Source organism: Nycticebus coucang, chromosome 10 (assembly GCF_027406575.1).
Source record: "Nycticebus coucang isolate mNycCou1 chromosome 10, mNycCou1.pri, whole genome shotgun sequence".
Taxonomy (NCBI): Eukaryota; Metazoa; Chordata; class Mammalia; order Primates; family Lorisidae; genus Nycticebus; species Nycticebus coucang.
In genome coordinates, this window is record NC_069789.1 from 95,449,941 (window position 1) to 95,464,855 (window position 14,915).

Here is a 14,915-nt window from a genome sequence, read left to right on the forward strand (position 1 = left end):
AGGAAGAAGGAAGTCCTTTCCCCCTCCCTCCGCCCCTCCGAGACCGTGCAGGGTGGGGGATGGGAGAGGGCGCCTCCCCAGCTAGGCCAGGGCCTTACTGGGCCGCGGACTACCCGAGTGACTGACTGCCCGGCCGAATCTCCCAGGCGGGGCCCCAGGAGGCCCCAGGAGGCCCCAACAACGCCTTGAGGTCCCTGAACCCAGCGGGATTTCGGTGCAGCCCCGCCCGTCCTAGGGCCCCGCCCCGATCCCGCCCCCGATGCCCTACGCCCCGCCCCGTGACCCTTGAATTTCTGTCCCGGAGCCGCGCACAGCCTATGGTTCCCAGAACTGGCCGTTCCGTGTTGTCCACCCTTCTCTGCACTCTTCGGGCTGCCCCTATCGCCGCCATGAGCACTGGCACCTTCCTGGTGTCACAGCCGCTCAATTATCGCGGCGGGGCCCGTGTGGAGCCCGTGGACGCCTCAGGCACCGAGAAGGCGTTCGAACCGGCAACCGGTAACCGCGCGGAGAGGGCTGCGGGGGCGCGGCGGGCCGGGGGCGCGCCCGCACGCCAGCCGCGGCGGCGCGCGGGTTTTACCGCCTGCCTTGGTTTCGTGCGTTCGGCGAAGGTTTACTGAGCACAGAGAGAGTGGAGACTGTAAAGATGTGCGTGCAGGCAGCTCGCGATTCTGTGGAAACGCGAGGGCAAGGACGGGAGGTGGGGGGGAAAGGAAGAACTGGTGGTGGGGTCGGGAGAATTTTGCAGCAGCCAGAAGAGAGTCCACAAAGTCCCAGAGCGTGAACTTGCGCCTCAGTTTATTAATTTTTAAGGCTAGTACTGTTGTGATGGGATGTCCTCAACTGTGTGCTCAGGAGGATATCCAGAAGAACGCTGGTGGTGATTATGGGCGGGAATAAGAATGAGGACTGCATCATCGTCTTCTATTTTAAACTATTTCTGTCCTAGAACTTAACATTGGTAAAAGAAAAAAAATCCTTTATCAAGTACTCCTCCTGCCCAGGTTTATCGAAGTGCAATTGGCATATAAAGATTCCAAATACTTAAGATGTAAACTGTGATGTTATAATATATGTGTATATTGCGAAATGATTAATTTACCACAAACAGGCTGATTAACATAACCACTACCTCTGCATAGTTACCACTTCTTTTGGTAGTGAGAACGTGTAAGATTTACTGTCTTAATGATCGCATTAATGTTCACAGCTATGATTTAACAATAAAAAAAGAAAGAAAAAAAAGATTTACTGTCTTAGCAGATTTCAAGTATATGATACAAATTGATTAACTGTATGCTCCACACTTTTCTCCACAGTTTTTTCATCCTGACTGCCCCAAACTTTTTAATCTAGTATTTAATCCGTGTCAAGCATTGTGCTGGGCAGTGCATTTATTCTAGGAACTTGGAAGATCACCAAGCTAAGAAGGAAGAAGCTTTTTGTTTCTTTGCTTTTTTGCTATGTGTTTGTTTCGCTGGGTTTCATGGACTATTTGTGGGGAGAAAAATGTAAATATTTTGTGCCAAATGTAACCAGAGCAATAAAACTGGATTGCAAGGGACCAGAGAATGTAAGATTGACCATCTACACTAAACCACAGAACGGTGACATGTCAGAACTGGAAGGGGCTACATGATCACAGTTCTCCATACATAGGAAGAAAAAGCTTCTCTGCCCCTCACCCAATATTGTTATAAAAGAAAGTAAAATTGCTCTTTATTTTAATTACCTACAATGTAAGTGATCTTTAGTAACTGCCATTATTAACTGGCCATTTATGTTTGTAACAGAAATTACAGATTTGTGAAATTTCCTTGGAGAAAGCAGAGTCCCAGGAGTTCTTGTGAAAAGGAACTGCTGATTTGGCATACTTAAAAGAATTCTCATTGGCAGCATCAGTTACAACCCTTGGGACATGGGTCTAGGAGAACTGACTGTTTTATATTTTGCTCGAAAATAGGGACAGGGAATATAAAGTTGGAATAGGAAAAGAAGAGCCTGGAAATTTTTCGTTTGAGGAAAACATTTTTTTTTGTTTTTAGGGATATCCTATCTTGATGTTATTGCTTATTACCCATATTTATCAAGTATCAGTAGTATGATATAAAAACATGGACAAGGGATTTGCCTATGTTAAAATCATGGTTCATTACCCAGTGGAGTGGTTACTTTCCAGTTTGATTTTTTGTAACACCCCAGAGCTCTGTGACAATGTTAAGGGGTGTTGTAAAATGGTTTATAGGAAGTTAATGTTAGTAAACCCAACTATAAAACAGTGGAAGGCAAGGATTCTTAACCCTTAATCCTGGTGAGTTAGGGGACAACTCTGTAATTCTGGGATGTGGTTAAGTACATTTTTCTAGAGAGAGTTCTGCTACTTTTATCAGACTCCTAAAAGGGGTCAGTAATTACGGATTATAGTTAAGAACTGCTAGAGAGGGGGGTCACTCAATCAAACCATACTTAAAAACAGATTGGGATACCTAAGAAATATTGATGCATTTATTTTATTTTAAAGTGTGGCAACAATTTGAGCTAACACTGACCTCTCCCTTCTTTACAGGCCGTGTGATAGCTACTTTCACATGTTCAGGAGAAAAAGAAGTAGATTTGGCTGTTCAAAATGCAAAGGCTGCTTTTAAAATATGGAGTAAAAAATCTGGCATGGAGCGTTGCCGAATCCTTTTGGAGGCTGCCAGGATAATAAGGGTAGGTTTTAATTTATTTAAAGGATAGGTATTTAATTTTCCTTCCAGAAAAACTTCTCATACATTGCCATTGCTCCAAGAGTTCTTTGTGATGATTTGCAGTTAGGCTTTGATGCTGTGTTAGGTCGTAACATTTTTATGAAATAGAAAAACATTTCCACGTGCTCACCTTGGGATATAAAACAAGTTTTCATTCAGTAATTCCTGTCTGGATCTTGGCTTTTGAATATCTCCCTGGGCAGGTTTTTTTTTTTTTTTTTTTTTTTTTGTAGTTTTTGGAAGGGGCTAGGTTTGAACCCACCACCTCCGGCATATGGGGCTGGTGCCCTACTCCTTTGAGCCACAGGTGCTGCCCTAGGTTTTCTTTTCTTTGTTTTGATTTATAATGTGCTTCTTTAAAAAACAAAAAAAGGTTTGTGTACTTGTTTCCTTTTTCCTCCTCCTCCTGATGACTCCCAAGTACACCTTTCTTTTTCAGATTTGTTTTCTGATAAAGTTTCAAGTATGTTATCTTAATTGCCTAGGAAGATTTCATAGATTCATAGATGTACCTTTAAAAGAAAAGTTAATCAGAAGTACTAGATGCTCATTACAGAAAGTTAAAAAATTCAGAAGAATATAGTACATCAAAATTTGAATCGTGGATATCTGAGTAGTAGGACTGTGGTGACTCTAAATCAAACTGTTAAGGGTCTGAGTTATCTGCTTGTAAGGATGTGTGTATATATACTGTATGTATTCTATAGATGTATTAAATATATATACATATCCGTGCGTATATAACATATGTGCATGTTCTATATATACTGAAAAGAAACTTGAGACTGTTTGGATCACAGAAATACGTGGTTTAATGTTCACAGCACAATGCAGCATCCAGGCAATGCCTTAGCACTAGTTTTCTGAGCCCCAATCTCCACTGGGATGCAGTAAGAGCAGGTGCTACTCTGTGCCTGCAGCGAGTTACACCATGGGAGAGGAGCCCTAAGGTTGTGAGACTCATACGGGGGCTGCTGGCACATCAGCCCATCCTTTTCTCTAGAGAGAGAGAAAGATGACTTATCAAGCAAATCTCCAGAGTCAAGATGGAGGACATTTATTCCTGGAATATAAGCAGATATTTCCAGCAACAGGAATCAGAGAGCTTTACAACTCCAAATTTCTCCAGAGATCTCTATTTGTAGGCAGACACTATTTCTGCTTTTCAAGGCTTTTGCTATTCAATCAATTTGCCAATATTCTATACTAAGAAAACCTAGACCATGGAGAATTTTCTACCAATAAAATACAGTAGAACTTCTGTAAGTTGACCACCCAAGGGTCTGTAACAAGGTGGTCAATATACAGAGGTGGTCAACATAAGGAACTAGACCTCCTGTACTGACATACATGTAGTGCATGTCTGGTCTGTGAAAATTAGGTCAACTTAAGGAGTTGGTCAGTGTAGGGAAGTGGTCAACTATGGAGGATCTATTGTATTTTTTTCCTATTGTTTAAAAAAAAATTTTTTTTTTTTTTTTTTAAATCTCGAGCTGTCACCCTGGGTAGAGTGCCGTGGTGTCACAACTCAAAGCAACCTCAAACTCTTAGGCTCAAGCGATTCTCCTGCCTCAGCCTCCCAAGTAGCTGGGACCATAGGCTCCTGCCAAAACGCCTGGCCACTTTTTTTGCTGCAGTTGTCATTGCTGTCCCAGCTGGCCTGGGCCGGCTTCCGTGTATGTGGCCTACCCACTGTGTTGCAGGTGTTGCCTTTTCTTTTGAAACAGAGTCTCACTCTGTCGCTCCGGGTAGAGTGCCATGTTGTCATCATAGCAACCCCAGACTCTTGGGCTCAGGAAGTCCTCTTCCCTCAGTTTTTCTATTTTTAGTAGAAACAGGGTCTCACTGGTCTCAAATTCCTGAACTCAAGCAGTCTGCCTGCCTTAGCCTCCCAGAGTGCTGGGCTTTAGCCACTGTGCCCAGCCTATTGTATGTGGAGTGTGGATTGTGAGGTGGCAAGACCCCCATAGCCTAGGAGGTGTGTTCAAGGAACGACCCCCAACTGCTTTTCTTCCCTTCCTAAAACAACAATAGTCCTTTCTCCTTGCTCCCTCTGCCAGAAGTCATGTAGCTTCTGTATTTTTCTATGTTTTGCCTAAAAGCACATAGCCTTCTCTCCCTAAAGTTAATCTTTACCTCATGTACTAAGATTCAACATCATTTACTTCCCCTCAACCTTGTAAGATGAAAATATTTCCACAGGCTTTCCTTGCTGATTTGTAACATTGTTAGTATAAGCAACCTTGTTTAGGCACTATATAAATAAAGCTGTCCACAGAGTTAGGGGCTGGCTGCAATCATCAGCTGGGCCAGACCTTCCAATCCCATCTCTTTATCTTTTATGCAATCTGTGTCTCTTCTGTGATTTATTTTCTCAATCCCCCCTCTGGTTCATTTATTCTTTGTGCTGCTTTGTGGAAATTGTTAAAAATTTGTTTTTAATTTGATAGACTGAAGGTGATAACACAAAGCTGATAATAGATTATTTAATTTGTCATGCTTTTTTTTTAGTGTATGAGCATGTGAGATTTTTAAGAATTGGCCCTTTTGGATCAGCACCCATAGCACAGTGCTTGGGGCGCCGGCCACATGCACTGGGGCTGGTGGGTTTGAACCCAGCCAGGGCCTGCTAAACAACAATGACAACAATAACACGACAATAGCTGGGCACTGTGGCGGGTGCCTCTAGGCCCAACTACTTGAGAGGCTGAAGAGAATTGCTTAAGCCCAAGAGTTTGAGGTTGCTGTGAGCTGTGACACCATGACACTCTATCAAGGGTGACATAGTGAGACTGTCTAAAAAAAAAAAAAAAGAAAGAATTGGCCCTTTTATTGTAATCCTGAATATTAGCTAATAATTTTTGCTATGAAATGTAATCTGATATTAATCTTCTTTCCTCTCTCCTTATTTCTTTTGATACCTATGTATTTTCATAATCAAAAACTTATTACTACCTTTCCTTAAATTTCTGGTCTAAGAACATGTTCCGGATCTACCTTCACTTAAAATTATTTAATAACTGAACATATTCCTGACTATAACCTATAACTATTAACCCTCAGATACTTTCTTTTTTTTTTGATTATTAAATCATAGCTGTGTACATTAATGTGATCATGGGGCACCATACACTGGTTTTATGGACCGTTTGACACATTTTCATCACACTGGTTAACATAGCCTTCCTGGCATTGTCTTAGTTATTGTGCTAAGACATTTACATTCCACATATCTTCTATCCTACTTCTTCAGCTTGAAGGAATTTCTTTAGCATTTCTTACAGTGCAGGTCTGCTGGTGTTCTTTCAGATTTTGGCCAAAAAGGTCTTCCTTTTGCTTTTATTTTTGAAAAAATGGTAGGTATATAATTCTAGATTAAGTACTTTAAAGATGTTGCTCCACCACCTTTGGAATTTGCATTGTTTCAGAAGAGAAGTTTGTGGTTAAGCTTACTTTAGTTTCTCTGTGTCTATGTAATGTGTTCCCTTCCCCCTACTGGCGGTTTTAAGATTTTTCTCCTTATTACTGGCTTTAAGCAATTTGATTATGATGTTCAATTCTTCTTCTTTCTTTTTTTTTTTTTTTGCTTGTGGTTTATTGATCTTCTTGAATGTGTAAATTTATAGTTTTATTAAATTTGGAAAAATTTTGGCCATCATTCCTTTAGATCTTTAGATATTTTTTCTGTACCCTCTTCTGTCTGTTCTCCTTTAGGTCCTAGAATTGTAAATATTTTGTGCTGCTTGAAGCTATCCCATAAGTTACTGATGCTCAGTTCATTTTTTCCCCTAGAGTTTGCATGTGTGTGGGTTTTTTCCTCCCCGGCCATTCCTCCCATTCCCTGTGTCTTATTTCAAATAATTTCTATTATTATGACTCAAGTTCACTACTCTTTTACAGTGTCTGATGTGCTATTAATTTCATCCAGTGTATTTTTCATCTCTGAGTTTAATTTGGGTCTTTTTTGGGTGTGCTCCATGTGTTCACTTAACATGCTTCTGTTTTCCTATGCCTTCTGGAGCATATAGAATGTAGCTTTAGTAACTTAATGTCCTTGTCTATCAGTTCTATCATCTGTTATTTCTAGATCTGTTTTCTATTGATTAGTTTTGTCTCCTGGTTAAATTTTTTTTTTATTACTCTTTTGGTGTGGACCTGTGGGTACGTAAGGGAAGAGTCATCTCTTGATGTGCTTGCATTGCTAGAAATAGTGATTTAATAAGTTTAAAATTAGTTCTTAACTGTTTACTGTAAGTAAGTTAGGAATTGAATTAAGAAAATGATTGCAGCGCAGTGCCTGTGGCTCAGTGAGTAGGGTTCTGGCCCCATATACCAAGGGTGGCAGGTTGGAACCCAGCCCCAGCCAAACTGCAACAAAAAATAGCTGGGTGTTATGGCGGGTGCCTGTAGTCCCAGTTACGTGGGAGGCTGAGGCAAGAGAATCACCTAAGCCCAAGGGCTGGAGGTTGCTGTGAGCTGTGAGGCCACGGTACTCTATCAAGGGTGAAAAAGTGAGACTTCTGTCTCTAAAAAAAAGAAAGAAAGAAAATGATTGCAGATGATGGGCAAAGGGAACAGAGACAGGAGAGAAGAGGGTCAGAGAAAAGCATGTACACATTCAGACTACAGCATCAATACTGAGAAATCCAAAGTCTGTCGCAAGAGCCACACCTTGAAGCCCGGCCCTTTAAAACAAGGAGACTGTGTTGTGGGAGCTTCACCCCTCCCACACCCCTCTTCACCCAGCGAGACTAGCCTCCAAGGTCTCTAACTTAGAAGCCAGGCTCTTGCAGGTGGGACTACTCTCTTGGAGGGAGGGAGTGAGTGCAGAGGTGGGAAGATTTACTGAGAGAAGGCTAATTGAATCTCCAATAGGAGAGAAAAAGTCTCTCAGGGAGGTGAGGGGAAAGTGCCCCTTACCTCTCATTTCTTTCTTTCTTTCTTTTTTTTAACTTTCTGTAGATGTTTATTCTACTTCAAGTAACAAAACCTATGAAGTTTCATGTTTTAATGTACAGTGATATAATACTCTGCAATATAAAATGCAGTTTACAGAAATTTCTATCAAGTAAACCTAAAGAACACACTGAGTTTTACATTTGTGTATTTAAATTAGAAAAATTTGCTTTCTATGTAAAAAAACCCTTCACATCATATTAGATGTTGGACCAACACCTATTTTAATGTAATTTAACCTACTGACACTTGGTTTAAAATACCAAACATCCCAAATTGATAGGTTCTCGATGTTTTCTTAACTTAAAAATTTGTGCTATATTGGGCGGTGCCTGTGGCTCAGTGAGTAGGGCGCCAGCCCCATATGCTGAGGGTGGCGGGTTCAAACCCAGCCCCGGCCAAACTGCAACAAAAAAATAGCCGGGTGTTGTGGCGGGCGCCTGTAGTCCCAGCTGCTTGGGAGGCTGAGGCAAGAGAATCATGTAAGCCCAAGAGTTAGAGGTTGCTGTGAGCCATGTGAAATCATGGCACTCTACCCGAGGATGGTACATGAGACTCTGTCTCAACAAAAAAAAAAAAAAGAGAGAAAAGAAATTTGTGCTATACAGTGAAAAATCTGTAGTGATGTACAATGGAATAATAGACTCCAAAGAACAAATGAAATTCTCTAATTTTACATCTGTAAAAGTTTATGAAAATATAAAAAAATTATCAAAATATATTTGTACAGTCAAATAAATTAGCCAGATGTTTTCTATGTCATGCTGTCTAAGTACTTGAAAAATACGTGATAGGAAGCAATATATTGTATTTCACAGTGAAAAGCTTTCTATTTTGTTTGTAGTTCTTGAACTAAAATCAACCTTTTACATCTCAGATGTTACACAAATACTGTTCCATTTACAATGACAAATTTTAAAACTTATCACTTGTCAAGTCCAGCATTTTGGGGCTAAGTGCAGCTCCCTGGGATTTAGGGATAACTGCTCAGTGGGAAAATTCCACAAACAAAACCTGATTGTTCAGATCAAAGAAATCCCGCCCCACCACCCTTTTAAAGTACACCTAATTGGTTCATTTTGTTCATTTTCTTTAGGCTGGTAAAATTGAAACATTTTCCAATATATTGTTATTTAAATGCAACAATTTCTATTATGACAGATGTTGCTTTTAATCGTGTTTCTGACAAAAATTTATAAGGTGATACATAAAAACGATGCAAAACTAAGAAATGTGTTTTTGTGTCCTGGTTGAAATTTGTAATTCAAACTTCCTCATGACAAAAAAAAGACCCAGGGTGACGCCTGTGGCTCAAGGAGTAGGGCGCCGGTCCCATATGCCAGAGGTGGCAGGTTCAAACCCAGCCCTGGCCAAAAACCACACAAAAAAAAAAAAAAAAAAAAAAAAAGAAAGACCCACCTGTAAGTCTTTTGTTTCTCAACATTCCAGATACAAATGGTCAGTCCTGCCCTCCCACAGCCGGGGCAGGGACCTGTTCAGTCCAGCCTGCAGCCCTGGCCAGAGGGCAAAGACCTGTGCACCTCTCATTTCTTATTATGGCACAGTGCCAGACCACTCACAAGGCTTCCTGGGGGCTTAATTCCTCATCTTGGGATTTGTTTGCATGGTCCAATTGGGATTGGCCTTGATGTCCTGCACCTGGACTGTGTTCCTGTCCCAGGCTCTGTTTGTATTAAGATCAAAAATAACTTAGATCGAGGAAAGTAAGAAATAAATCAGTACAGTTAAGGTAGTTAATTAAAGAAATAGTTTGGTTAGAAAATGCAAGCCCAGCAAGAACCATGATGTAAAAGGTTTAACCACCACCCCCACCCCATTTAATGTATATAATAAAAACAGAGCTAGCCCAGAGCAAGGAGCTTCCACCTCAACACTTAAAGGTGGACAGACTCCCGACTCAGCTCTTTAAAACAATTTTCTCTTTGTGTCTTGACTGTTCATTTTCCCTCATTCTCTCTCTGCCAGTCACTGGGAAAGAACTCAGTGTAGTTTGGAGCTGGTCCCCAACACTTTTTGGATGTTGATTATTTTTGATCATTAGACATTTGATTTCTAGTGAATCACTAGAGCATATTATGTTGTTGAGTGATGAATATTCTTATGCTTTAAAAATATTCTTGGCTTCATGCCCATAGCTCAGCGATTAGGGTGCCGGCCACAGGGCTGGCAGATTCAAACCCAGCCCGGGCCTGCTGAACAACAATGACAACTACAACAAAAAAATAGCTGGGCGTTGTGGCGGGCGCCGGTAGTCCCAGATATTTGGGAGGCTGAGGCAAAAAAATCGCTTAAGCCCAAGAGTTTGAGGTTGCTGTGAGCTGTGATGTCAGAGCACTCTACCAATGGCAACATAGTGGAACTCTTGTCTCAATAAATAAATAAATAAATAAAATAAATAAAAATATTCTTGAGCTTTGTTCTGGGGTGCAAAGAAGTTACTTGAAATCAGTTTTGATCCTTATAAGGCTTGCTTTTAGATCAGCTTATTTTGCCCCATTACTGAATACTCTGTGACTGCCTAACTCTGTTCTCTGTGTGTTAATGAAGGTTTTTTTCTTACCCTGGCTGGTGGAAACCTGAGCTACACCTAGCTCTGTGTGAGTTCTGGGCGTGATTTTCGCCTTTTGTTCTTTGGTAGTTCTTTCCCCAGCTTCCTCAAATCGGTGCTCACAGGGAACTCTGCAGATTTCTCAGGGTTGCTTTCTGTGCAGCTGTCTTCTCTTCCATATTCACCCTTGAAGACTGTAGTCGCTGTATGTTCCCTGAACTTTCAGCCTGTCTCCTTAACTCAGGTTATCTGCTGGGCCCACCTGGATTCATCCTCCCTGTGCTGTGGCCTGAAAACTCTCCCAGGCCAGTAAGCTGCGGTGATTGTGAGGCTTACCTCATTGGTTCCCCTCTCCTAGGCATCACTGCCCTGAGTGCCTGATGTCTGAAAACTATTGTTCATGTACTTTATCTGGTATTTTTAGTCACTAAAGGTGGCAGAGTGAATCTGGTTCTTGTTACTCCATCTTGGCCGGAAGCCCATTGATTCCTAGAGGAAATGGACATTTTTTTGTATGTTTATTAGTCATATGTTCTCATTTTTACTTTGAATCTTCTGGTACTTTTTTTTAAGCTACTAAGCATGGCAATGAATCAGCTGGGAACTTTTCTGTGGGACTCAGTCATTTTTCAGTTGGAGTCTCCTTATGAAAGTAGTTATTGGCCGGGCATGGTGGCTTAGGCCTGTAATCCTAGGACTCTGGGAGGCTGAGGCAGGTGAATTGCCTGAGCATAGCAGTTCAAGACCAGCCTCAGCAACAGTGAAACCCTGTCTCTAAAAAATAGCCGGGCATTGTAGCAGGCACCTATCATCCCAGCTACTTGAGAAGCTGAGGCAAGATCACTTAAGCCTAAGAGTTTGAGGTTGCCATGAGCTATGATACCCCAGCACTCAACCAAAGGCAACAAAGTGAGACTCTGTCTCAAAAAAAAGAAAAAGAAAGTAGTTATCATTTGCCTTAAAAGGAGAAGGAGAATGTTATTTAAAATGATGACAACATGGGTGGCGCCTGTGGCTCAGTCGGTAAGGCGCTGGCCCCATATACCGAGGGTGGTGGGTTCAAACCCAGCCTCGGCCAAACTGCAACCAAAAAATAGCTGGGCATTGTGGCGGGCGCCTGTAGTCCCAGCTACTCGGGAGGCTGAGGCAAGAGAATCGCTTAAGCCCAGGAGTTGGAGTTTGCTGTGAGCTGTGTGAGGCCACGGCACTCTACCCGAGGGCCATAAAGTGAGACTCTGTCTCTACAAAAAAAAAAAAAAATGATGACAACATGGGCAGCACCTGTGGCTCAGTGAGTAGGGCGCCGGCTCCATATACCGAGGGTGGCGGGTTTGAACCCGGCCCTGGCCAAACTGCAACAACAACAACAACAACAAAAATGATGACAACACTATTTAAATAAAGAAAAGATTGTGTATTTGGATTATCTGCTTGTCTCCAGCCCTGGCCCCGGTGCATTTATCTTGTCCATTGCCATCAGCATGGTCCTCCTGCTGCTATACGCTTGATCACACTCACCCCAGGGGAAAAACTGTTGATGGTCCCCCTCCTTCATGGGGCACTCAGGCCTTTCCTATTTAGGTCTAATTTCCTAAACCTTTAGCTCATTCCTGGACCATCTCTAGAACCTTTTTACCTTTAGTAAGTTGAATTTCAAAACAGTGTTGATGAGTGCTGAGTATTAGAAAATATTAGGGGGTGGCGCCTGTGGCTCAGTGAGTAAGGCACCGGCCCAATATACCGGAGGTGGTGGGTTCAAACCCGGCCCCAGCAAAAAAAAAAAAAGAAAATATTAGGGCTCATGCCTGTAATCCTAGCACTCTGGGAGGCTGAGGCAGGTGGATTGCTTGAGCTCACGAGTTCAAGACCAGCCTGAGCAAGAGCAAGACCCCGTCTCTACTAAAAATAGAAAAAACTGAGGCAAGAGGATCGCTTGAACCCAAGAGTTGGATGTCACTGTGAGCTATGACACCATGGCACTTTATTTAGGGTGACAGCTTGAGACTCTTGTCTCAAAAAGAAAAAAAGAAAATATTAGAAAAGAGGGCCAGATGGGATGGTGATGGCTCATACCTATTATCCTAGCACTTTGGGAGGCTGATGTAGGAGGATTGCTTAAGGCCAGGATTTTAAGACCAGGCCAAGCAACATAGTGAGACCCCCACCTTGTCTGCAAAAAAAAAAAAAAGGAAAAAAGAAAATATGCTGTATTTTTTTTGGGTGAATTAAAGTATTGTGTTACTTCTTGAATGCAATTTTGTGTTAAGCTATTTTTTTTTTTTTTTTTGAGACAGAGCCTCAAGCTGTCGCCCTGGGTAGAGTGCCATGGCATCACAGCTCACAGCAACCTCCAACTCCTGGGCTTAAGCAATTCTCTTGCCTCAGCCTCCCAAGTAGCTGGGACTACAGGCATCCGCCACAACACCCACCTATTTTTTGGTTGCAGCCGTCATTGTTTGGCGGGCCCAGGCTGGATGCGAACTCGCCAGCTCAGGTGTATGTGGCTGATGCCTTAGCCGCTTGAGCCAGAGGTGCCGAGCCTGTTAAGCTATTTTGTATAATTTCCATAAGGACTATTCTCTGATTAGATATGCACAAACATATATACATAATTTGTACACATAATACATACAACATTCATTTCTCAAAATGTTCTTTTACTAACTCATCTTAAAATGTGTTGTGATATTAAATCTTTGTCAATTAACTTGAGGGGAAGAACAGAACTGCTGTTCAGCAGTAGCTTTTATCTTTCTTTCAAACATAACATTGCCATTTCTTTTTTCTTTCTTTCTTTCTTTCTTTTTTTTGTAGAGACAGAGTCTCACTTTATTGCCCTCGGTAGAGTGCTGTGGCATCACACAGCTCACAGCAACCTCCAGCTCCTGGGCTTAGGCGATTCTCTTGCCTCAGCCTCCCAAGTAGCTGGGACTACAGGCATCCGCCACAACGCCCGGCTATTTTTTTATTGCAGTTCGGCAGAGGCCGGGTTTGAACCCACCACCCTCGGTATATGGGGCCGGCGCCCTACTGACTGAGCCACAGGTGCCGCCATGTGCCATTTCTTTCATTTTCATTTAAGGTTCAAGCTGTTTCTGTTTTTAAAAATCAAAGGATGTATTCTATTTAAGCTTTGACTAGGTCAAGATGTTTCATAATATGTCTTGTATCTGGTCTCCTGTTTCACCCAAAGGAACGGAAGGAGAAAATTGCCACTGTGGAGACGATCAACAACGGCAAGTCCATCTTTGAGGCCCGCTTCGACATCGACACTTCCTGGCAGTGCCTGGAGTACTATGCAGGCTTGGCTGGGTCCATGGCTGGTACGTCCTCACCTGGCCCCTGTGACCGGCTGACAAGAACAGAACCTACTGGAAAAGGGCAAAGATTTTGGAATTAAGACAAACTGGGGTTAAAGTCCTGGGTATATCACGTGCTACTTGAATGGCCTGGGAATTACTTTATCTTTCCTTATCTTAACTGGCGATAATAATCTCTGCTTTCTTGGGTTGTTTTAAAGATTAAATGAAAGTTAATGGGGCGGCGCCTGTGGCTCAGCGGGAAGGGCGCCGGACCCATATACCGAGGGTGGCGGGTTCAAACCTGGCCCTGGCCAAACTGCAACAAAAAAATAGCCGGGCGTTGTGGTGGGCGCCTGTAGTCCCAGCTACTCGGAGGCTGAGGCAGGAGAATCACCTAAGCCCAGGAGTTGGAGGTTGCTGTGAGCTGTGTGAGGCCACGGCACTCTACCGAGGGCAACAAAGTGAGACTCTGTCTCTACAAAAAAAAAAAAAAAAAAGAAAGTTAATGGAAAGCACTTAGCATGGTATCTGAGCTTTAGACCACGTTGGTCTGGTTAACGAACCAGTTCTCATAAGAATCAGTAGGTCCTAGGTACCAATTACCAGTTTTACCTCATTAGCAAAATATTTTTTGACAATTTATAAGGTTTTTTAGCAATTGATATTGATGGTTGTAAGGCCCAGGAGGGCTGTGGGGGAGCCAGAAGTCTGAGTTTTCAGCGTCCTCAGAATCTTCCCCTGCTGCTGAGTCTTCTCTTCTTTTCTGTTCATTTCATCTAAGTTATCTAGTAGTCAGTGAATTTTTGGAGAATTAAATCAAGTTGGACAACCAGGCATGCACTTGAAGGACAGGTGGGATTCTCTGTGTGGTGGGAGTATGCGGGAGTCAGTACAAGAGTACTGTCGTGAACAGAAGCACAGAGGGGGTGAGCCCACTGTCCTGGGAGCAGCAAGGATGCCGGTCCGGCTGGTACCCTCTGCGGGTGCTGCGGAAGTCCTGGGAGTACAGGCCTGCATTCTGCTTTCCTTCTGTTTTCTCGTAGGTGAACACATTCAGCTCCCAGGTGGATCCTTTGGTTATACCAGAAGAGAACCACTTGGGGTATGTGTGGGAATAGGAGCCTGGAACTACCCCTTCCAGATTGCCTCTTGGAAGTCAGCCCCAGCTTTAGCTTGCGGTGAGAATGATTCATTCCTCCACTTGAGGGCCGTCCATTCTCTCTACCCCTCTCCTCTCCATGAACACACACTTGAAATCAGAAGGGGCCTGCTCTGGAACATTCAGAGCCTCAGAGGGCCTGGTTGCATTCCTGCCCTTTCCGCTCAAAAGGCTTACAG

General features: G+C 42.8%; 1 protein-coding gene across 1 annotated transcript in view; it reads left to right on the top strand.

Moving 5' to 3' along the window:
* The first annotated feature begins 274 nt into the window (after positions 1-274).
* Positions 275-14,915, top strand: part of ALDH9A1 (aldehyde dehydrogenase 9 family member A1) — a 34,844-nt gene continuing 20,203 nt past the window's right edge. The window contains exons 1-4 of the mRNA XM_053606642.1: positions 275-498; positions 2,567-2,712; positions 13,469-13,598; positions 14,621-14,755. Coding sequence (XP_053462617.1) covers positions 318-498; positions 2,567-2,712; positions 13,469-13,598; positions 14,621-14,755 — 592 coding nt within the window. The 5' untranslated portion in view covers positions 275-317. The remainder of the gene's footprint in view (positions 499-2,566; positions 2,713-13,468; positions 13,599-14,620; positions 14,756-14,915) is intronic.